The sequence below is a fragment of the Panthera pardus genome, unplaced genomic scaffold (genome assembly GCF_024362965.1).
Source record: "Panthera pardus isolate Hobbes unplaced genomic scaffold, ASM2436296v1 HiC_scaffold_21, whole genome shotgun sequence".
NCBI lineage: Eukaryota > Metazoa > Chordata > Mammalia > Carnivora > Felidae > Panthera > Panthera pardus.
In genome coordinates this window covers 30,204,241-30,228,673 of record NW_026526777.1, presented here as the reverse complement: position 1 = coordinate 30,228,673, position 24,433 = coordinate 30,204,241, and the positions used below count along the sequence as shown (strand labels likewise).

Genomic DNA, 24,433 nt, shown 5'->3' with positions numbered 1-24,433 from the left:
TTTTGGACTGTGAAATCCTGATATTTAAAATGACATTTATTTTCGTGTAAAGGCAAAAAGCCACAATTTTTCTACCAGTTAAAATGTTTTTCAGAACCCAGATTTCTAATGGTAACTTTTAAGTGAGGCAATAAGCAACAGATATCAGACTATCAACAACATATAACAGTATTGTGACTTTATTGTCTTTTGTCATTACACGAACAATTTAAGTTTTACTGGTTCACCTACAAATATGGCAGCCCAGAGTCAGAAGGAATTTTAACGTTTATTTATTTTTGAGACAGAGACAGAGCATGAACGGGGGAGGGTCAGAGAGAGAGGGAGACACAGAATCTGAAACAGGCTCCAGGCTCTGAGCAGTCAGCACAGAGCCCGACGCGGGGCTCAAACTCAGGGACAGATCGTTGACCTGAGCCGAAGTCGGACGCTTAACTGACTGAGCCACCCAGGCGCCCCAAAAGGAATTTTAAAAGAAAGATATACAATAGTTCAACTTACTATATTTCTGAAACTCATATCATTTCATTTCATCCTAAAGCATTAATTCCAGCTATCTCTCCTTCTCCTCTTCTTTTTAATTGTTACCTTTTTTTATTGAGCTATAATTGACATATAACATTACCATTTGGTTTGGGTCCAGCTGCCTCTCTTCTTAAGTAACAAATATTCTTATTTGTTAACCAAGTAATTCTCAGTGCAATTCTTATTTCATGTTTCTTTTAAGTTTTCTTATCACTTTTAAGTAATTTAAAATTTAAATATGTGAGTATACATGGTTTTTTTTTAAACTGTTTCAAGTGATAAGTTTTTTTATGCATTCTGTGGATTCCTGTATAGTCTCTTAATTGTTCCTGGATAATGAAAGACTAGGTCCTGTGTGTGATCACAAGTACCTACTGAACCAACATGACCTCAAGATTTCCTCACATTTTTACAGTTGAAGTTATTAATGTACAGTTTATACTGTAAGTAGGATTGGTCAGGTGTTTTTTTTGTTTTGTTTTTTTTTTACGTTTCTTTATTTTGAGAGAGAGAGAATGAGTGAGAGTGAGTGCATGAGTGGGGCTGGGGCAGAGAGAGAGGGAGAGAGAATTTCAAGCAGGCTCCATGATGATTTAGTGCAGAGCCCATATGAGGCTGGAACCCATGAACTGTGAGATCGTGACCTGAGCCCAAATCAAGAGTAGGATGCTTAACCAACTGGGCCGCCCAGGCATCCCAGTCAAGTTTTTTAAAAATATGTTTATTTTGAGAGAGAGAGAGAGAGAGGGAGACAGAATCCCAAGCAGGCTCTGCACTGTCAGCACAGAGTCGAATGTGGGGCTCAGTCCCACAAACTGTGAGATCATGACCTGAGCCAAAATCAAGAGTTGGACACTTAATGGACTGAGCCACTCAGGTGCCCCTGGTTGGGTATTTTTAAGATTACTTTTTTTATTCAGTACATACTTACCAAGTGCCAGTTGTGTGCAGTTAACATTTTAGGACTTGGAGATTGCATGCAAAGAGTATAGACAGAATCCCTTCTCTCGAGGAACATATTTTATTTTACATATATTTTAGGGATTATGAAGATTTAAAAAAATTTTTTTAATAGTTTTCTTTATTTTTGAGAGAGAGAGAGAGAGCTTACAAGCAAACAGGGGAGGGGCAGAGAGAGAAGGAGACACAGAATCTGAAGCAGCTCCAGGCTCTGAGCTGTCAGCATGGAGCCTGACACGGGGCTCGAACCCATGAACTGTGAGATCATGACCTGAGCCAAAGTCAGCCGCTCAACCGACTGAGCCACTCAGGCGCCCTGGCATTATGAATGTTTTTAGAATAATTACATTAACATATAAAAAGCATTTGTAATTCAGCAAAGTAGCCTAATCAAAGATGAAAAATGCAGGTAATGGAAGGTTTCTTCTCTGTTGGAGCCTCCAGAAGACTTCACCAGTTCTAGTCTGTATACATCGTGCGTTCAAGTACATTCTCTTGGTATGTTCAAGGATAATAGTGTTCCTTTCTGAAGCACAGAGTCAAAGAAAAAAAAAATGACTAAGAAGAATAATATTTTTTTCGTAAACTTAGAGCTAGTAACTTTATGTAGGTAAATTAATCACAGATACAGGAAATCATACGAATAAGCATATGAATAAACAATGATTTTAAAGCTTGATAGAATCTTTAGGAATATTTTTTCCTGTTACAGCTAAATGATACCCATTTGTAGACTTTCTTTTCAACTCACAAAGCTCCTATCTGTGTAAATTTCATAGACCTGCCATCATTCTTAGAGAATAATGAGTTATATTGTGCAGCTTCATTAAAAAATGCATTAATCTTATAGTAACCTCTCTCTAATTCATCGATTTGATAATACAATAACAACGAACATTTTTAGCATAACAAAATGAAGTATCAAAGTGTACTATACCCTTAAATACAAAATGTAACAGGAAAACAAATCTACTTACCAAAAGGGGTCCAGTTTTCTACCTACAAAACAATGCTATGGTTTAACACAGCTAAAATCTAATATATTGAGAATTCTGTCACAGGGCCCCATGGTGAAAAGTTTTACACCAGGTCAAATGACTTGAAGATGATGAACAGGCAAAAGTATCCAGGTTCTTCCCCAGAGGAGGTTCTAGTGTGAGTTCATGTTTCTACCTCTTTGGAGCTATTGCTAATCTAGGAGCAACCTGCCTTCTCTTAGAGACAGGAGAGGGAGGGTCAGAGCTTCCTGGTTGTGGGTTATTTACTTAGCTTGTTTAAGGCTCAGTCTCCTCATATGTAAAACACAGTGTTAGTTCTTTCAAAGGTTTTATGTGGGATAAAAGGATTTAACCCAAATCAAGATGCTGGGAGTGTATGTTTAAGTAATACCAATGTCATCTTTCCTTCATCAATGCTTGAAAGTCTCTGATGCTAAATGAGATTCATTTGGCAAATACTTTGGCATGATGTAAGGCACAGGGTAGTTACTTCCCTCTTACCACAACAGAGGCCTGCTGATACAGAAATTAGGTGGGATCTGGGGTCAAACAAACTCAGCCTCAAATCCTACCTCTGCCACTTGCTGGCCATATGCTGTTAGGAATGTGACTTAACTGTAGTGTCCTTATCCATAAAATAGAGATAATGTATAGTTTACATGATATTTTTTAAAATTAAATAGTATTTGCAGAGCGCATGGTCCTAGGACCTAGTCAGAAATGAATGAGAAATGGTCTCTATCCTTGAAAGGAGGATACATGCATGTGAAATTATGTGTGAATATGCTATGGGGGGGGCACGGCGTGGAGATGCTTGAATGCTGTTCATGAACTTGTACCTCAACATCATCAAAGCGAGAATACATTTTGGAAATTTTACTATAAAGAAACCCCTGCTAAAGACTAACACGATTTATTGTTCAAACCAACACTTATGTTTATTCATGTGCATTTGATATTTGCTTTATAGCTAAATGGCATTTTATGAGACAGTTTTGAGTCTCTATTTCCCATTTCTCCTGGGTCTGATGTAAGTCCCCCTTAGTGCCTAGTCACCACTGAAGATGGAAAAAGGAAAGAGTAGTTTGTGAGGTGACCAGCTATCTAATCTAATTCTGTGGTAAGTATACTGAAATGCTGGGTGGAGTTAGGGTGCAGAGAAGGAAAAGAATTATAAGAGTCAAATACGATTCATTCACTGTTGTTCAGTGACTTTCTGTATTTCTTTTATTAGTATGTCAACTAAGGTTTATTTATGCCAAATAATTATGTCTGTTATTAATGGAAAGATGTGAGGGTGGAGAGAGAATGAGTTCTGGAAGCTTTTTTAGATATAAAAAACCTCAGATAATTACATTACAGTATGGTGAATACAATAATAGAGGTCCCCAAAGGAGAAGAAAAGCTCAACAGTGTGAGTCCCCTTCTCTCTAACCCTGACGTGGGTTAAAACTGGGGAGAAAGAAACAAATTTTAAGCAAATTTTAGTTTCTGAAGTAGATGAAGGGGAAAGGGCTTTATTCCGGTGATTTCTGCCTTTGAGCTCTGACTTTTGTTTGCCTTGTTTTCACCACATACAAACTCTTCCTCTACCAACACACACACCCCCATACATCCCTACTCCATCAATACACACTTCCTCCTGCACCAACACACACACACATCCCCCCCTCCATCAATATGCTCCCTCTTGCACCAACACATGGGCACACACACTCCTCCCTCAACATACTCCCTCCCTCACCAACACACACACACACACACACACACACACACACACACACACACCCCTCCTCCATCAACACACTCCCTCATGCACCAACACACATGCATCCTCCCTTCATCAATATGCTCCCTCTTGCACCAACACACACACACACACACACACACACACACACACACACCGCTCCTCCAACAACTCTCCTGCAGCAACACACAGGTGCACAACCCTCTCAAGCCCTATTTCAAGAAAGGTTCAGATTTGTGCTGAGTTCGGTGTCCTTTCTGGGGCACCTGGCTGGCTCAGTCGGTAGAGCATGTAACTCTTGACCTCAGGGTTGTGAGTTCAAGCCCCATGTTGGGTGTGGTGCTGACTTAAAAAAAAATGCTGTTTCTTTTTATGGAGTCTGGAGGTTTCCTTCTTTTCTAATTTTCCCACTTGAACGGTCCCTCTCATGTTCTCTCAATTCTATCAGTTTTTTCATGCTGTGCGAGCATTTCAATCTTCCTTTTCCACTGGGTCCCATCAGTTACAGGGATGTGCAAGGTCCCCCTCCTAAAAGGCCCAAAACAAACCACCTCTGTAACCAGTCCTCTCCATCTCACCGTCCTGCCTTTCCCAACATGGTGGCCATGCCATCTCTTCCTGGTGTCTCCACAGCCAATCTTGCTGGGAGTGGTGGTGGAGGGTGTAAGGGGGTGCAGGGGGCATGGGGAGTTCTCAAGCTGGGCCAGCAGGGAGGCTGCACTTCCACTTCTCCATGGGAAATGTCTCTCATGAATCTCAAACATTATCAGTGGCCTCAGCCAACTTTCTTTCTCCATTTTGCCTCCCTGACATTCCTTCTGAAACAGACTTTTGGTCACTACTCAATGTTGCTGATTTTTCCACGTGAGTCTCCCTCACTGGCTCTTCTCCTTCTACCCAACTTTTAAGTGGTACTTTTCTCTAATTCAGCTGCTGTTAATCTCCTTTTCTTCGCACACTACACATTCTTCTTTGTGATTTCACCCACACACACAGTTATGCTGAACCGTCTCTCCAGACTCCACCGTAACATTCCGAACTGCTGGCTGAACAAATGAATGTCTGCTACCAACATGATCAACATTACCTCCCAGAGGCCTCCTTTCCTTCCCTGTATTCTCCTTAAACACATTTCTTCCAGCTGTTACCCTAAGCTTTCTGATTTGATCAAGGCACTCTCAACTTTTCACTGCATCTACAGAAAAAGGTAAAACTCTTCAGATGGTATCCCATTACCATTATTGTTTCATCTCTCACCCCACAGCTCACTCCCTGACTCTCGACACACACAAGTGCTCATCTTTTTCCCCACGTCTTTAGCCGTCTTTATACCTCTGTGCTTTGGCTCACCTTGTTCTCTTTGCTTAGATTCCCCTCCCAGCATTTATCATACACGGTTGAGTTCAAATATGAATTCCAAGAAACTTCCTTGGGTGCTTGAGCTGGAATCAATTACTCTCTTCCCTATATTACTACAGTATTTTGTTCATTATTCTATTTTAGCTTATAGATATAGATAGATATAGATATAGACATAGACATAGACATAGACATAGACATAGACATAGATATATAGATAGATCTATTCCACCACCACCAAACTCAAAGCCGTTGATTTGGCAAGTCTAAATGTAGTCATGGAACTACTTGAAATTAGGACGGTCTGACAAAATCTCGGTTCTTATTACTCCCTTTTCCCCCAGTGTTACTTGCTTATGTCTGTCTCCCCAACTCATCCCTGTCTCTTACTTATCAGTGTTTTCTCTCACAAACCCTAGAACAGAGTTTTGAACTCAGTAGATACTCCATAAAATTGTTAACTTGTCAGAAATTTATTTATCTGGATGTGAAATGATTGATTATGATTTAAAGCAGTGGTTCTCAAACTTTTTGATCTCAGGACTCTCTTAAATGATTGAGGACTCTGAAGACCTTTAGTTTATGTGCATTTTAACTACTAATATTAACGTATTAGGAGTTAAAAAAGAGAAATGGGTAAAACACAAGAGTTCACAAGCATGCAATTCATTTGCCACCAAAGTGATGATGTCATTACATCCTGGAGCTTCTGTCTAGTCATGAGAGGTAGAGGGTCAAAAGGGCAAATGGCAAGTTAGTATAATTGGGAAAGTAGTTTTAACCTCTTGGACCCTCTGACCACACTTGTAAAACCACTGATTTAAATATTGATACCTTTGTGGTATTTACTCATTCATAGGGATTAAGGCTTGAATGCCAACTGAATGCAGTTCCCAAACTGGAATTTTCAAACCAGCAAGTAAGTGGAGTGTCAAGAGAGATAGGGGAAAAGAAACCCTCTCTGACTACCAGTGGTTGTGAAGTTGCTCCCCTGGGCAGAGGTGTAGAATCTTCAAGGGGGAGGGTGTAGCCCTGGGGGCAGCCCAGATGTATGTGTATGTAGGTCACTGACAAACAGGTACATATTTTCCCTGTATGTCACTATTGGCCCTCTCACCAGCCATACATCCACACTCACACTGGTGACATCCTGGGTCTTGACCGCTTTGAGATGCCACTAAAGGGCAGCTCGTTACCATTGTGCTCATTCTCCTGAGGTCCAGATCCCTCAGAAATAAAATAAATAAAACCAAACACAAACTTAGTATCTTACAGTTCTGTAGCTACAATTTCATTGAAGTATAATTTGTTTTGTAACACTGGACCAAGCTAAGGGTCAAGGACTAGATCTGACTTTTCATGGAAGAACACTGACATACTCTAATAATAGCTGTTATTTCTTAAACCTAAGCCTTGTTTTAAGTTCTGTGTGTGCATTAGCTCAATGAAGCCTCACAAAAAGGTACAGGAAGACGTGTCGATATTAATTAGAATTTGACTAAGCTGGAATAAAGTAAGGTTCAAGGATTTAAGTCATTTGCCCAGGTTACATTCATCTGTTAGCCACTGGTGGGGCCTGGGTTTGTATCGGGTTAGTCTGATCCCAAAGCTCTTACTCTTTGCCATCAGAGTATATTATTCTCATAACCGTATTCCTATGCCTAAAATGGGTGTGTGAGTGAGACAGTGTGTGTGCTCACACAGACACATGTGGCGAGGGAGTGGTATTTATTTGCTAGGATTTTCTAGAGCTTTTTATTTGAAGGGTGGTATATGGTATATTCAATCAGAATTGGCCTCACTGCTCAGCCTGTTAGATGTATAGAATCCTAGTCCCAGACCTGCTGAATCAGAACCTCCATTTTAACAAGATTCCCAGGTGAATTGTAGGCGTCTTCAAGTTTGAGAAGCCCAGACCTTGAGCACAGTTGTATTTCCCTGAACTCTTAAGAGCGGATGAAGTGAACCCATTAATAGGACATCCTGCTTGGAAAGATATCCAGTACCATTAGTGAAAGAAAGAAAGAAAGAAAGAAAGAAAGAAAGAAAGAAAGAAAGAAAGAAAGAAAGAAAGAAAAAGAAAGAAAGGAAGGGAGAGAGAGAAAGAAAGAAAGGAAAAAGGAAGAGAGAAAGAAAGAAAGAAAAAAAGAGAAAGAAGGGAGAGAGAGAGGAAAGAAAGAATGAAAGAAAGGGAGGTGCTTTTTAAAAGAATATGCTTTGTTTTCAAAGTATGCATTTAGGCTGTCTTGTCCATAATTTCAAACATAATATACTAATTCTGCAAGACCTACTTTGTACACAATATGCCCTATAATTTTTGGTAGTCATCTTTGAGGTCTCCCTACAGTGTGCTTTATTAAAACGAGCAAAGACTGAAGGTCCCCATTCAAGAATGTGGTTTGTGGCGAAGTCTAATTTGTACCACCGGGCAAAGGTCACACAGAGGAGCTCGTTAATGCACTCACTCTGGGAGGAGATCAATCTCCATACTTCACCATATTGATCTGAGAGCTCATTGGCGCTTCCCCCCTTGAACTGATTAGCTCATGTGTGAATGGAGATGGATAGCTTTCTGACCCAGAGGATTCTAGCAGGGCCGCCACCCGTGGCAGAAGGTGGAGGTTTTGACAATCCTCAGTTATGCGTGGTTTTGGTTCCTTGAGTTAGATCTCCCACTTGTTTATCAGTTACTCTGACAAAAGGGTTTTAAGAGAAAGGGATTGCTTTCCTACTATGAGCAGTGTTGTTTTCCTTCTGTAGTTTTTATAAATCATGTGTGATCAGTGTAGGAATTCAATGTGTTTGAATGTAGGCAGAAGATTTGCTTTTAAAATGTAACATTGCCAAGTTCATTTCTTAATTAAAAGACACCTGCCTGCCACCCGGGAGTCACCCCTATGTTCCTCTTTGTCAAACTTGCTGCCATTTCTTTTTTTCTTTTTTTTTAAATGTTTATTTATTTTTGAGAGAGACAGAGCATGAGCGGGGTAGGGGCAGAGAGAGAGGGAGACACAGAATCCAAAGCAGGCTTCAGGCTCTGTCAGTACGGAGCCCAATGTGGGGCTCGAATTCACGAACCGGGAGATCATGACCTGAGCCGAAGTCGAATGCTTAACCGACTTGAGCCACCCAGGCGCTCCAACTTGCTGCCATTTCTTTCTATGTTATCCTTTAATTGCAGAAACACTGAGGAAGTAGTGACTTGGTGCATCTAGCTCGTAAAACATTTATGTGACCTTTGTGTACTTCCTCTTTGAAGTAATAGGCCATGTGAATTCTAGAAACCAGGTAGAAGTAAGCCAACAAGCAACATTCCCTGTTTTTTTTTTTTTTTTTTTAAGGTGTGTAGATTCCAGACTGAGACTGGACAGAAACACAGTCAGAGTCCTCCAACTCTCAGACATGGTTTCCAAGAGAAACTGTGGATATTGGGAAAACCGCAGCCCCCACAGCTCCCAACCTCATTATTTTCATTGCACTTGGTTCTAAGCTCATTGGGAAGTGTTTCCTTTTCATCCTTGAATCCCTTCCAGGCCCAGCACAGTGCTTATGCACAGGAATGAGCAGTTGGCCTTGCACTCTGTAGACTTCCCCTAGACTTCATTTTCCTCATCTTCAAACCAAATTTTGCTTTGAAAGAAAGAAGCTTGAGTCTGAAGCAAGAATACTTAGGTCAATACTTAGGCTGGCAGTTCAGACAAAGTTGAATGGGGCCTCAGGGAACGGGGATAGGACAGTGCTGCACAAATCCGGCTAACGTTGAGCACCTGGCTAGGTCCTCCATTGGTGGAATATTTTAGGAACGTCCTGTGAGTGAGTTATGATTGTTATTTGGTATCTTACAAGTTCTGAATTATAGTCAACAAGGATTGCAAAAATATTATTTTGGCAGGAGAAATTCCTAATTGGTCACGAAGAAATAATAGGAAAACAGCTCATGTTGGACCTGGAAACCCTTTGCTTTCTAACTTGTGTGTGATGGCCAACATCAGTAAGAGAAGGACTTGTGACAGACTAATTTAAAAAACATATGCTCATGTTGCTGCATTTTTATTATTCCAATTATCAAGACTCCACCCACACCATAATGCTGCTTTCTTAATATTAGATACAATACGGCACTAATTGTACGACCAGCTGTGTGTAAACAGAACTGCTGTATGATTGATACGTTGTATGTGTTGTAATATCCCATCTCTAGGCCTATTATCTGTCTACACAATCTGGAAACTGTTGGCCTGTTCAATTAAAAAATTAATTGACTTTATGAGTTGGCTGAATTACTTTATTTGATATGAATCAGCCAGCCTACTACAAGAAAATAGTCAACGCAGTCACTCTGTAGGCACAGCATGTCCTTGAACTGTCAAGAATGTGGTATCTCTGAACAGATACAGTTCTTTCTCCAAAGAGTACTTTCTCTCAAAAAACAGTGCTGTATGTGGAAAATGTAAGTCATTTCATCCTATAAATATTACAGGATATATAATATATATTATAAATATTATGTCCATTTGCTGTGTGATCCATACTTAGACTAAAACACAGCAGAATTAATTACTTAAATTTGGTACTAACTTCTTTTGTGTGAAGCCCGGAGGTAATGGGGTTGAATAGCGTTCTCATTCTCTCTTCTTTTTTGAAGATGCTTATGTCCCCACCCTCACTTACCTCCATTAGAGAAGCCACCCTTCAATCTAAAAGGTTTTTTTCTCATTTTACGATGAGAATAATGAGGGACATGGAATTCAATACCTTGCATTTCCCTTCTCAGTCATCTTTGTAGGAACTTCTAACCTGTGTGAAAGGATATCTGTGCTAGCTGTAAGTTCTCTCAGAAATCAGTTTGCTACTTTTCATCTTTCTATTCAGATAGGAACACCAGAGCTGTGGAGTTTACTAAGAGTGAATAAAGGAAAGACCACCTAGAAATAAGGAAGACGTAAAGAGATTGGCCTCAGATTGACTTACAGAGTCATGGCCTCCTGGGAACAGAATCAACAGGCAATTCCTCAGTCTTAGGGAGTGTATAGGAGGGATGTGTTGGATGGGTAGGGAGGAGGCAGTGCAGCGTCATAACCTACATGTTTCCCTCCCTGAATCTAGAATAGAAACAATATGAAAGTAGCAATAAAGGGAAATAATACCAGAAGGCACATCCACCTCATGCACAGGTGCAATAGAGCAAGGTGTGATATTACTAAAAATCTAGGTCATGTGATTTTGATTCCAGAATCACTTCGTTTGCAGCTGGCGTAGAATGTTTACCCCTTTTAAATGGCCAGAACTGGGGGACTAAAAAAAATTGATCAAAATTAGTGCTGTACAGTTTTGGTGAATTATGTTTCCGTGATAATAAATGTCACTTGTTTTTAGATCTGGGCCCTTTGTTGGGCTCAGGAGTCCTATACTCCACCATTCCAAGCTGCAGAGGGTTGTAGGAAAGGGCATAGGCAACCAGGAGTTATGTGATGATTTAGTTCACCTTTGGGTCTTCTGGAACTGGGGCTAGGCCAGAAAGGGGCTACCCATCCTTTTCAGTGATGACACACAGGAGCACTAAGAAGTTAGGTGCACCACTGTGCAGAGGTCCAGGGCCAAAAGATTTGAGGGGAGGTGGTCCCAAATGCTATTCCAGCGGACACAGCTGGTGGCAGGTGGTTCCCATGGACTACTGGTGGAGTGCCACACGTGTTCTGTTGTGACCAAATAGACACATCCTGACAAAGTTGTATGTGGGCTACTAGGAAAAAGGCCTCAGAATCAAATGAGGTTGTTATTTTGCCTGAATACCTTAAAAGAAAATATGAAGTGAATGCAATCTTATTTCTCTAGGATTCTTCTCCTTCTTGATTCTAGTTGACCCAGAAAAATCTCATTCTTACCTAAATTGGGGCATAAAACAGATGCCCTTGGGATTAAGTAAATGCCCAGTTTTAGTTCATCTTCCATCCAAGTCACCTGCATAGTCTTTCCCCTCAAATAGGAGAGATCATCTCTCTACATTTTACATTCAAATAATTCCAAGGTTCTATCATTTGGTGTCTATGTTTTTACATTTCCAAAAGCCTTTAATTTTCAAATCACAAACTTCTTTACGTTTGAAATAAAGAAATTAAATTACTGTTACTTTCTTTCCCTGCAAGAAAGAAATTGAGACGGTATTATTAAAAAAATAAACTTCTGGAGGCGCCTGGGTGGCTCAGTCAGTTAAGTGTCCGACTCTCGATTTCAGCCCAGGTCATGATCTTACAGTTGTGAGATCAAGCCTCACGTTGGGCTCCGTGCTAAGCATGGAGCCTGCTTGGATTCTCTCTCTCCCTGTATCTCTGCCCCTCCACTGCTCGTGTTTATGGGTGCTCTCTAAATAAACAAACTTACAAAAAAATAAAAAATAAAAAAATAAACTTCCAGAGAAAAAATAAGATTATTCTTTATTCCTGTATGACAAAAGCATAGTGACAGGGCACTGGACTAGGATTCAGAATACCTGTATTCCCATTCCATTTCTGGCACCTGAGTAACCTTATGTAAATCACACCCCACCTTGCCTGAGTTTCCTCTTTTTTAAAATGAAGGAATTAAACTACAGGGGTTACTAGGTCCTTTCAGTGTTGATCAAGCAAATATTAACCAAGCACCTACTGTGCGCCCAAGACCAGGGTGTAGTTCGTAATATATCCATATGGGGATGCCCTCAATTCAGACAGCGTGAAGGGATGCCATTCATAGTGTCCCAGACGGGACATTAGATAGAAGCTATTAGTGTTGTTAACATGCTGAGTTTGGAGCATGTATATTTCTGAATATACGCTATTGAGAGGTTTTTCACAAAGCAGAAATTGGTGGTTATCCTGTCCTTGGGGGCTGACCCTTTGACTCCTGGAGCTCTTTCCTCAAATGCCACCACTTTCTGTGAATCCATTTCTGAGTATCTCTAAAGGCTTGGATTGACCATGTACTTAGCTCTGTGACCTGAAGGGAGAATGTAAATTGTGTGAAGAGACTAGGTCATCCATGTGTCGCTGGGGAGCTGGGTAGAGGAATTCTCCCAGGAGCCTTCGTACCCAGTGAATTCCCACCACTGGATGGTCCTTAAGGACCTCTCCTTTGCCTCTGCCCTAATTTCAGTTGTATTTTTGGTGAGTGATATTTAGGCCACTTGGGTTCTTTCCTCCTTTCTTTGGCCAATTGCCTGATTGAAACGGCCAGCCAAGAAGGACCCAAGGACATTTTAGCTTCTGAAAACTCTTTTTCTGGTTGTGAAATGTAGTCTACAAAGGAAGTTACATTAAGACCTCAGGGAGTCACAGAGCACACTCACCGGAATATCCTCAGCTTCTCCCTTTCTTCTCTACGCTGGTATCCCAAGGACTTCAAGAACATGCCCATTTCACAAGGTGTAGGGCAGCTAAAATGCTCCTTAATTATGCCTCAATCATTGATGTCCAGATAATGGGCCTGCTACATACCTGGAATTCTGTGGCTGGTGGTATTACTGCCTTCAGGCAATAATGAAGAATACAGACATTCTGAAAATGATCACCATATTCACAAACGCTTTCTGGACATTCCAGCCAAGCTAAAAGAAAATATATTCATCCTTAAAGGGCTTTGTCTTCATTGCTTGAATAATATCTGCCTGGTTGGACATGTGAGGAACATTGCTTTAATTATACAGAGGAGATTTTTAAACTAGAGAACAGGAAACAGGTAGTGGTCATAAATGAAACAACACCCAGCAAGAGAAAGCACTGGAAAATATTTCACATTAATCTGCCTTAAAATATTTTTCTTTAATCGTTCATCAGCCTTTTCCATCACCTGAAATTTTTTCCTTTGTACTTCATTTCGCATCTCCGGTGCATTGCCTGCTTTTAATTTTTTAGATTTAAGTTTCACTAGCATTATTAAGGTGCCTGTATGTGCCTGTTACTCAGCTAGGCACATTTACATTTATGTCATTTAAGTATAAGCTGTGAGAGCAGCTGAGGTTTGAAGAGTTTGAATTCTTTGCCCAAAGTTACATGTCAGGAGTGCCGAGATAGGAATCCATGTTTCCGAGCTGCAAAGCTCATATATTTCCTTTACAGTGTTTAATGGTCCTGAACTATGCTATTAATGAAGGGGCCTAAAATACATGCATTCTCTCCATTTCTGGATTGTCCCAGTTTATCTTTGGAAAACAGACCATCAGAAATTTGTCCTGCAGGACCAAATTATCTTGTGCCCTCTTAACATTGTCATTGGCTTTAAAAGGAACACTCCCAGGGCACCTGGGTGGCTCCGATGGTTAAGCGCCCAACTTCGCTCAGGTCATCTCACAGTTTGTGAGTTCGAGCCCTGCATCGGACTCCGTGCTGACAGCTCAGAGCCTGCAGCCTGCTTCGGATTCTGTGTCTCCCTCTCTCTCTGCTCCTCACCCGCTCACGCTCTGTCTTTCTGTCTCAAAAATAAATAAACATTAAAAAAAATTTAGAAGGAACACTCCCTGTGAAGCTAAATATCGGGTGCACTTAAGGATGTTGTTTGAGCTTAGTTTACTGCATTATCCAGAGTCCTCCTCGGAAAACTCACAGAGAAATTTCTCACAGGTGTCCAGTACTAAGATAGGCTGTTTTGCAGGTCACCAGATTTTATCTCATGCACACTGCAAATCATGTTAGTTAATGGTGCTCTGGCTATAAGGAACCAAAACTGTGGCCCATTTCCAATAACTGAAACCACCCTTATGAAACTGATTTTAGGGACTGATCCTAGCCTTGGCTTCCACTTGTCATTGTACCTTTATTTTCCTTTTATCTTCACTTTCTCATTTATTCCATTATTCATCTTTTATTATATGTACATATAAACTGCTTTAAATATTGTAACGATATGGCATTTTATACATACATATAATAACTCAGTTATAATAAATAAATATAGTAAGTTGAGTTATTACATATATAACTCAGTTATACACACAACTCAGACATACACACAGTATTATATATTCATTTTCAAGTCATTGATTCCATAGTTTAACACTGTGTATGCTGCCTTATACACTAATTACTTGGCATAGATATGTCTTATTTGTTCAATTCATTTATAAGTTCCTTGAGGATAACGCCTTATATTCATTCAAGTCTCAGTAAAACCCAGCTATATTTTGTTTGATTTATTGTTGATTGGGATATGTTCATAATCTGACAAGGTAAGTGACTCCTAGATTAACCATGCTGTCATACAGACCAGCCTTTTTAATACCAGTGGCAGAAATCGGGCTAGGCTGGCCGTGAAGTTCATTGCTACTCTAATTCCTGTCTTCTTTACTTTGCAAAAGTCACCACATGGAAGAACCACCCCATCATGCTAACTGAATTGTCATGTCAAAGTAACTCTCAGAGAAAGTATCAACATAGCTAACTTTCTACGCGTGGCAGAAACTCTCTTTCCCCCATCTCTTTACATACGTACATGCTTTGGCTTCAAAGCAGTGGAATGCAATGCATTTTATAAGCCACAAGGAAGAATAGTCTCTTTAGTGTTTTGTGTCCGCCCTAATCAGATCACATAAATTATATGTGGATGAATATGTAGACTTAAACAGGAAAGACTACCAGCACCGCTGTGTGCACATTTTTATTTTACACCCCCCCCCCAAAATGATGAGCTTACTATTAGCTTATAAGTAATTGATCTTTCAACAAGAAGCTTTTTGAAATGTGGATAAGAGGAGGGGTAAAAGCGGGGAAAAATTTGTCCTTTGGTGTGACAAAATCTGAGACCATAGCTACTGTGCTATGTGAAAGAAATTGGCTGAATTCCGTTATGCTGTCTCTGATGATACACAATTCAAGGGGTATTTAACAGGTACATACACTGTGCAGTATTCTCTCCAAACCTCAAAGATGTCTCCCACTTATGTAATTATCTCACATTTATTTAAATGAAAAAAAAACCTAACATTGATTATCTGGCATTAGCACATCTTTGAATAAAATAATCCTGCATGTGGGGCACCTGGGTGGCTCAGCTGATTAAGCATCTGACTCTTGATTTTGGCTCAGGTCATGATCTCACAGTTTGTGAGTTCGAGCCCCAGATGGGGCTCCATGCTGACAGTGTGGAGCCTGCTTGGGATTCTGTCCCTCTCTTCCCTCTCTCTCTGCTCATCTCACATGTGTGCTCTCTCTCAATAAATAAATAAACTTAAAAAAAAAAAAATCCTGCATGTGACATCCCTAGGAAATAAGGTATACCAGCCATATGAATGTTCTGGATAAATGGAACTTCCCTTTGGATGCATTAGACTTTGAGAGAAATTTAATAATTTTTGATGGAAGACCTTTACCACAAATCACACCATTCCTTGCTATTGTACCCTGGGTGACAGGGTGGTTCCCTTTGGGATTCCTTGGCCTGGGGCCTCTGACTGCCTTTGCTGAGTGACTCTGGATTGAGTGTTCAAGAAGTAGAGGCTGGTCTGTTTTATTTCCTGTCTTCTCTCTGTGCTGACAGCTATCTTATTCATTTCCCAACCACACTCCACTCTTTAACTTGACACCCGATTATGTGGAGGGTTTGGCAGGACTGAGGTGGCCCCACTTCTCTGGAGATTAAGGATATCAGCTGCATGGAAGCCACTTACTTCTCTTTACTCCCCTAGCTTCTGGCCACTCGAGGCCCCCCTAGGCTGAAGGATCAGCAGGCATGCTGGTCAGTAACTGTTCCCAGCATACACTGCTCAGGGAAGTCTGGTTTGGTAGACATCTCAGAATGGAAATCTAGGGAATTTGGAAGAGGTTCATGTCCAGGGGTTTGTGTTTATAAGTTTCTCCCTTTTTGAGAGAAATAATGCTGGTGACTCTGTGTATGATGGATGAGAACAAAAGGAGAAGCAGGTAGACTTACAGAGATCCTGGATTCTGTGGGCTGTTGGGCCTCAATGGAAGGTGAAATGAGTGTAGATTGGAAGGGGTTGGTGGAATGGAGACAAAGGACAGATATCATAGTGAAACCCCTCTACCTCCTGCTTCCATGACCTGAGAGGTTACATCAAGGGGGGTGAGGGGGAGGAATCCTTTGTTGTTCCACTCAAGAAACATAGAATAGGGCCAGAGTAGTACAGTGTGCTGGCCAAGCATTGACAGGTCCGTCTTTGTGTTATGAACCAGGAGAAACCCAGTTAGACAGTATACTGGAGCCACTTCAGTAATCTCAGGGCAGAGAAGAACTTCTGGCCATAAATCTATGGGGCATTGTAACAATTGACAGGGGAGTTTTACTGGCTGTTATTTCTCTTGTACAGTATTGTTTTTAGTGCTTGTTTAATCATTGTTAATGTGAAATCATTTTTTTTCTTGGACTTTGTAGCAGTTTATTACAGAGGCAGATAATCAGCAGTGTTCTTTATAAAAACAGTAAAAGATTAAAGCAACTTGTGTGCCTGCCTTGCCCAGAGCACGTTCCCGTTAAGATTTGTGAAGTTGATTTTGATTTGTTTTGAATTTTCTGTCCTTGCTTTTGAATATGCCTTTGTAAATGTCACCATTGTCACAAAAGGAAGTATAAAAAAATGGAGGTTCATTTTGAGGGTTTTTTTTCCCTTTCTGCCAGGAAGAAAAAAAATGAAATAATAGCTGGATTTATTTGTCATGATTGTGAAGAATCTTCACATTGTTTTTAAATACTTTATTCTAAGAATTATTCTAACAGGAGTTACTGAGAGAAAAAGAAAAAAAGAAAGTTCATTAAGTGATTCTACAACATTAAGTCCTGTATTTAAGTGCCCTCTTTTCAGAAGCTTCCCTGACCCCCTGGGATGCAAAGCAGGGTAAAGACTTCCTCAGCTTTCTTCTGCATGTGTGATTATAATAGCAGATTTACACTTCTGTCTCCTCTCCCTGGACTGTGAGTCTCTTGAAGGCAGGGATCGTGTCTGATGCATTCACCTCAGCCAAGTTTGTAACCGCGGCCCAGAACACCAGACTTAATGATCAGAAATAGACGGGTCCACGTCCACTTTTCAGTTACCAATCCACGTCAGTAGAATGTGCTCCTAAAAATATCCTTCTTAAAATTTAACCACAGTGATTCATGATGTCAATTTCCAAAACCCCCTGCCAGAGGAAAAGTGAAATCAGTTTTGTTGCCAGACTGTTAAAAGATAAACGGGAGGGGGCAACAGAAAGGTTTTGATAAATTAAATGAGGGCTTGAGAAAGTTCTACACATTTTTCTTTCTCTAATTGTTTGCCCAAATTCACTGTTCTTATGAGAAAGCATGAGTTTCTAATGATTAACATCCTGGGTTGTGGGAGGTGTGCTTCATTAACAATATGTGGATTGTGTTCTTTTACACACTCACCTGTAATGTCAATATAAATAGTTTCTGTGATGAGTAACTAGGTTTCTGAGAGAAGTGTTTCCTTTTATTACAGCTGATAACACAGCGTTGTATGAGGCTGGTATGGCTAACTAGTGAGAGGTTTTGATATATAATGGAAATTATACTCCATTGGTTCCCTTTCTAGGCTCCCCAGATGCCACCCTAAATATTTATTGACAGCATTGATACGTGGAGAATTTACTCAAAGTAGTGGATTATTTTTCTCTTCTTCCCCCTCCCACGCCATGTCACTATAACTCTGCTTTCTAAAGGAAAAATATCTTCAAAATTGCCAGCTTTTCTTATCTAGAGATAGAGAGCAAGTGGGTCATCAAATTTACCCTGCCCTTTTATTCATAGACCTGCATAAAACCTGTGCCACCCAGAGCACTGTGAAGCTGCATACTCACCAATTTCAAGATAACATGAAATATTGCATAATCAATTATGGAAAATAATGAAATGGAATGTTGGCATGGAAAACCCCCTCAGAGAGTGTTAAAACAAGGAATCAATTGCTCAGGAAGAGTGTTAAAATTACAATCAGTCAAGAAGTCTTTATGAAGGGGCAGCCGAGGGTCCAGACCTGCCAGCCCACGTGGGAAGGGTCGGATATAAGTTACTCGTGTGTTCATTGCTGGGGAAAGACTATTATTTATTCCACAAACACTGAAGGAGTTGCTTGCTTATCTTGTGGGCTAGGTACCAGAGATTCACAGGTGAATAGCAGAAACTTGCAGAAGGGAAGGTTTTCCCTCTTAACAACCATTTATGAGGTACATTTTTTTTTTGCCGGGTGCTGTGGTAGGCACTGTAGGATTTGTGGCCTGACGTTCCACCCCGTCCTCACGGAGGGCACACACACACACATGAACAAGCAATTACAGTACTTTGTGAAAACAGGGGCATTACAACAGAGATCCGATGACATGAGTAGTACAAAATATAAAACCAAAAATCAAGTGCTCATATTGAGAAACAGACATGTTCACCTATTCTTGCAATTTCTGAAGAAGCTGAGGAACCAGGAAATATGCAGATTTTAAAAGCTTACCTATTTTCTTACTGCTTCTGGATGTAGGCAGCTGCGGGCAGAAATGGGGATGAAGAGATACCCAGCCCTTTAGTAAGAAACTTACAGAGGATTGGGCACCTGGGTGACTCAGCCGGTTCAGCGACCGACTTCAGCTTCAGTCATGATCTCACGGTTTGTGAGTCTGAACCCCACATCAGGCTCTATGCTGTTAGCACAGAGCCTGGAGCTTGCTTTGGGTTCTGTGTCTCCCTCTCTGTCCCTCTGCCCCTCCCCCATGTGCTTGTCCTCTCTCACAAAAAATAAATAAATATAAACATTAAAAAAAAACTTAACAGAGGATACAGGAAAGCAGAACTTTGGTATCTTCCTTGGCAATTGGCTGGCACTCTTCTCTTTCTCTCTCCCTCTCTCTGTCCTTTTCTCTCTCTCTCTCTCTCTCTCTCTCTCTCTCTCTCTCTCTCTCACACACACACACACACACACACACACACAGAGTAAGGCATAAAGTCTGAAAATGGTACACCCCATTCTTTTTCTGAACACGAGACAAAAATATATCATTGTTTGGAAGTGTATCTTCAACATCCCCAAAGAAAAGAAGGCCAGAAGTCTGATTCTGTTTTACAACTGGAACATGGTTTGATGCTGGAAAACTATTACGGCAGTCTTTGTGTCATGTTCTATGTGAAAATAAGGGACCATAACATGCAAATGAAGAGGAAGAACCCCTTAATGGGATGGCTTCCAAAACTATGCTGCTTTTAATTTTCACTCACCTTTTCTCCTTTTCTGTGTGGCCCGCAGATAATCTCCTGGCTCTTTCATTTTTCTAAAATGGGAATAACAAATACACTTTGACATGTCTGTATTCCCCCACCCATGCTGAAATTATCTGCAACATGAACATGTATAATAATTGTTTCTGGGGAGACAATCTCAGGGTGGAGTCTTTTCGGTTTCCCTGAAAAGAGTGCTAAATAAATAACTAAAGCTTCAGACACACACAGACACACACACAACAAAACAAAGAAACATACAGGGGAGCCAAATTGCCCTCACAGACTGATAAATTCGAAATAAGATGCTGATCTTGTTTTTGCTGGAATGAGACTATAATAAGACCCAGTAGAGCAAAGTAAGATTTGTTTTGAAATCACCCCAAGCATATGAGAGAATTCTGGGACTCTGCCCTGGTTACTACAACATGTATGTTGCTGGTACATTTGGCCCCAGCTCCTTGTGACAACAGTTTGTGGAGAACATATAGGTGGATCTAATTAACTGCTGCCCAAAGCCTGACCTGTTACACCACATGTCACTCTGGGGATTTTCCTGGAGAGAAGAACATGACCTCCTATGGCCACTAAACCCCTAAGTAGTAGTTGAGTGAGCGTCGTCCCCCACGAGAGTCATTTTCACAAGGTAGAGACCACATTAGTTCACCGTTCTATCCCCGGTCTGGCACTCATACCCACCACACAATCATCTCTTAAAAACATCTTATTTGCTAATTGAATGAAATTCTTCTTGTCAGAACAGACTAACTGGTTCAAAGTATGGTTGTTTTTTGTTTTTTTTTTTTTAAGTTTATTTTGAGAGAGAGAGAGAGTGAGCAGGGGAGGGGCAGAAGGAAAGGGAGAGAGAGAGAATCCCAGGCAGGCTCCTTACTGTCAATGCAGAGCTGCATGCTGGGCTCAAACTCATGAACCTTGGGGTCATGACCTGAGCCAAAATCAAGCATTGGACGCTTAACCGACTGAGCCACCTAGGAGTCCCTGGTTCAAAGTATTTCTGATGGAGGTGTTTTGGGAGCATTTTCCTGATCACAGAGCCTGATTGTAGTTTCGTGTAGTTTCAATTTCTACTACCACTTTTCTCCTTCTCCACAGAATCGATGTGGTCTACCAAGCAGGAGCCCTCTTTATTTCTTCATTTGTGTATTATTTTACGTTTTATGAAGGGAATTTCCCACCCACAGTCTTAATTCATCCTCACAAAAACTATCTCATGTTTTTAAGTGAGGAAATAAGTCCGAAAGAATTAAGTGACTTGACCAAGTTCTTATAGCTGGGAAGTATAGAACTATGCCTTGAATCCTTCTTTGTACTATGAGTTCAGTGCTCTCTTGAACATATTCACAATGTCCTAGACTCATGGAAATAAAGTTAGTCACAAACTCACTACTAATGAATGTATGAGTGGAAATTTCCCAAGAATCAACAAGCTATCCAGAGTTCCATTGAATGGCCACTTGAAAATGAGTTTGTTAACGGGGTGCCTGGGTGGCTTAGTTGGTTAAGCATCTGACTTTGGCTTAGGTCATGATCTCACAGTTCATGAGCTCAAGCCCTGCTTGGGGTCTCTGCTGACAGCTCAGAGCCTGGAGCCTGTTTCAGAATCTGTGACTCCCTTTCTCTCTGCCACTCCCCCACTCACACTCTGTCTCTCAAAAAATAAATGCTAAAATAAAAAATTTTTAAATGAATTTGTTAAAAGTAAGTCAAATTAATTTCACTTAGAAAATGTTAGCATTGGGGCACCTAGGAAGTTCAGTCCGACTTTTGATTTCAACTCAGATCACAATCCCAGGATTGTGGGATCAAGCCCTGAGTCAGGCTCTGTACTGAGCATGGATCCTGCCTGGGATTCTCTCTCTCTCTCTCTCTCTCTCTCTCTCTTTCTTTTTCTCTCTCTCTCCCCTGCTCATACACACTCTTTCTCTAAAATAAAATAAAAATTTTTTTAAAAAAATTAAAAAAAAAATTTTAGCACCTCCTGATGTAATTTGGAGACAACCTAGAACTTGAGAGAGAGAGAAAATTTTTTGGGCATACCACTTAACCTCTCTGAGACCCTATTTTTAAATTGAATAGAATAAATTGAATAGAATGATACCAGCTTGGCTAACTTCAGAGGCATGTTCTGTCAGTCAAGTCTAAACCAATGCACAAAAAACGCTAAAAACTATGAAGCAACATCTCAATGTCAGATGTTATTTTTATAAATACACAGTGTATGTCTAGATGTGGCCACATTTGGAAAAACCAGGGTCTTTTGCTGGTATATGTTACGGAATGAAGAACAAACTATTACAAGTAGCCATATGATTGGGTGAATATGCTCGTCACATTTAGACCGTGGATATGTGAGCTGTACATGAAATAGGTATGGGTTTGTCATTGAAGAATCCAGTTTCCTGGAGGACAAGACGAAATAAGAATAAAATGCCCACTGGGACACAGCACATTTCATTTTCTTCATGGAGTCCTCTGAGGGAGGTAATGTTCTTGGTTCATTTTTCAGTTCTGGAAACTGAAGTTTAGAGAGTTTGTGGGAAAATCGTCCAAATCGTAAAGCAAATGCAGGGTAGCATCAAGACTATGGCTGGTGATCGTTTGGTTCAAAGTCTAGCAAGGTTTGGACTTCCGATCAACACTGATGACAAAGCATGGCAGTGTTCCTCTGTCTCCAAAAGTCATTTGTGCTGGCATGCTAGTTGTCTCTTATATAAATCTTCTCAGTTTGTCAGCTTACAAGTATCTATATACTATTTCAGCTTTGGGTCAATGTATTAAACTCTAGACACATAAGCACAGGCTATTTGGGGTCATTCCAGTGGGGTCTACTGAGGACAGAGTGAGGCGCCTGTACCTCCCATAAGCAAACTCTAATAGCTCTGTTAACGTTGGACAGACCGTTCTAATGGAGGACCTTTTCCTAGCAGCTCATTGATTATAAATACTACTCTTAAGTATTCATACGTGGCTTAAAACGTATTTGTCCAAATGAAAATAATGATTTTCAGGAGCAGCGATGTAAACCCCAAGCATCTATGCTGTGGCAACCGTCAGCGGAGAGTTCTTGGCTTATAGCGAGTTCTCTTATGCAGAAAATTATGCAAAGACAAAAAATGTGGTGAATAACTGTGCCATTTTTTTTTTCTATTTCTTTTATAGGTTGATGACCAAATGAAACTGCTTCAGAATTGCTGGAGTGAGCTCTTAATTCTCGACCACATTTACCGACAAGTGGTACACGGAAAGGAAGGATCAATCTTCCTGGTTACTGGGCAACAAGTGAGTATAGAGAATCAAAAAAAAAGAAAAAAAAAGAAAAAAAGTCTTTTTATTAAGCATGTTCAGAATGGCAGGAATTTAACTAGGTCAGAAGCACTCTGGTGCTTTGAAAGGGAGAGATTGGCTGTACATAATTTAGAAAAGCTGGCTTGGTGCACTCTGTTCCTACACTGATGATTACGGTTAAACTTGTAAAAGCAAACATAATCACAAACATTCTGCTGCTTTCAGTCTGCTGGGATTGAAAGTTGTGCTTTGAAGGGTCCAAACAATTGCTAAATCAGAATTCACGATTAGTACCCAGCATTTTTTCCACGAGCTTCTGCATTAATCTATCACACTTGTTTATCAGCCATTAAAAAAGCTTATACGTTGTGGAATCTTTACTGTCTTGAAGTCATAGTGGTGGGAAAGACTGATTCAAATATCATATATAAACTAAATGTTTGGCATAAAGGCAAGCACGTGAAAGGGGACAGGGGTTCGAGTTTTCAAGAGCCAGCCATCATTCAAAACAAAGGCAGAAAAAATTACTGTTAGGTCCTACACCTTTCTGAATTGATGTTTGTCAGTCAACAAATATTTACTAAACGTCTGACGGTGTGCTAGTCACTATTCTAAGGTTTTGGCAGGTACTAGTGAACAACACAGAAAAAGGCTGCTACCCTCGTGAAACTTAACATTATAGTAGGGAGAAGCTGACAATAAAGAATAATCCTATAAGAAATCTATATATAAGGAACATATACTGTATTTGAGGTCCAAGTGCTGTTGAATAAAGGAAGAAATGGAAAAAAGAAACAGGAAGTTCTGTGCAAAAGAGAATCAGCACACATCCATGGGCATATGTTGCATTGTGACCCAAGGATTGCAGTGTTAAATAGGAGTGGTTGATTTGGTCTTATTGAGAAGGTGATATTTTAGCAAAGACTTGGAGGAGGAAAGATAGTTGTTGGCTTCATGGACCTAAGTCCAACTTTACAGGATTTTGGCATGTCCCTCCCATTTCATAGCCTTCATTCAATAACCGATGTGTTATTAAAATAAATGCATGGAGCATAGGGCTTCCCTAAGTCCATTGGGTCATTCCTATTCAAGCATCACTGCCGTGTTCAGCAATGCCTCAGTACTTCAGGACTCAGGCACCGTGATCTTTTACATCCAGCCATAAATGTTTATGTGCTGTGAAACCACAGCAGTGCATATTTGAAAATGAGAGGCTGTCTCCACACCATTTGCTGTATTATTAATAAATCACATTTTCCCAATCAAATTAAAGGCAAGCACTATTTCAGAGTTTTTGCAAATTGGATCAATTCAACCATCTTCCATCACTGTCTGGTCCCTGCTTTCTGTA

The 24,433-nt window shown here is 40.5% G+C and overlaps 1 protein-coding gene across 5 annotated transcripts in view; it reads left to right on the top strand.

Annotated features, from left to right (window-relative positions):
* The window catches only part of NR5A2 (nuclear receptor subfamily 5 group A member 2), a 136,804-nt gene that overhangs the window by 50,394 nt on the left and 61,977 nt on the right, over positions 1-24,433 (top strand). For all 5 annotated transcript variants that reach the window (XM_019430732.2, XM_019430740.2, XM_019430764.2 and 2 more), the window contains one exon: positions 22,957-23,076. In XM_019430732.2, the coding sequence (XP_019286277.1) occupies positions 22,957-23,076 (120 nt within the window). The remainder of the gene's footprint in view (positions 1-22,956; positions 23,077-24,433) is intronic.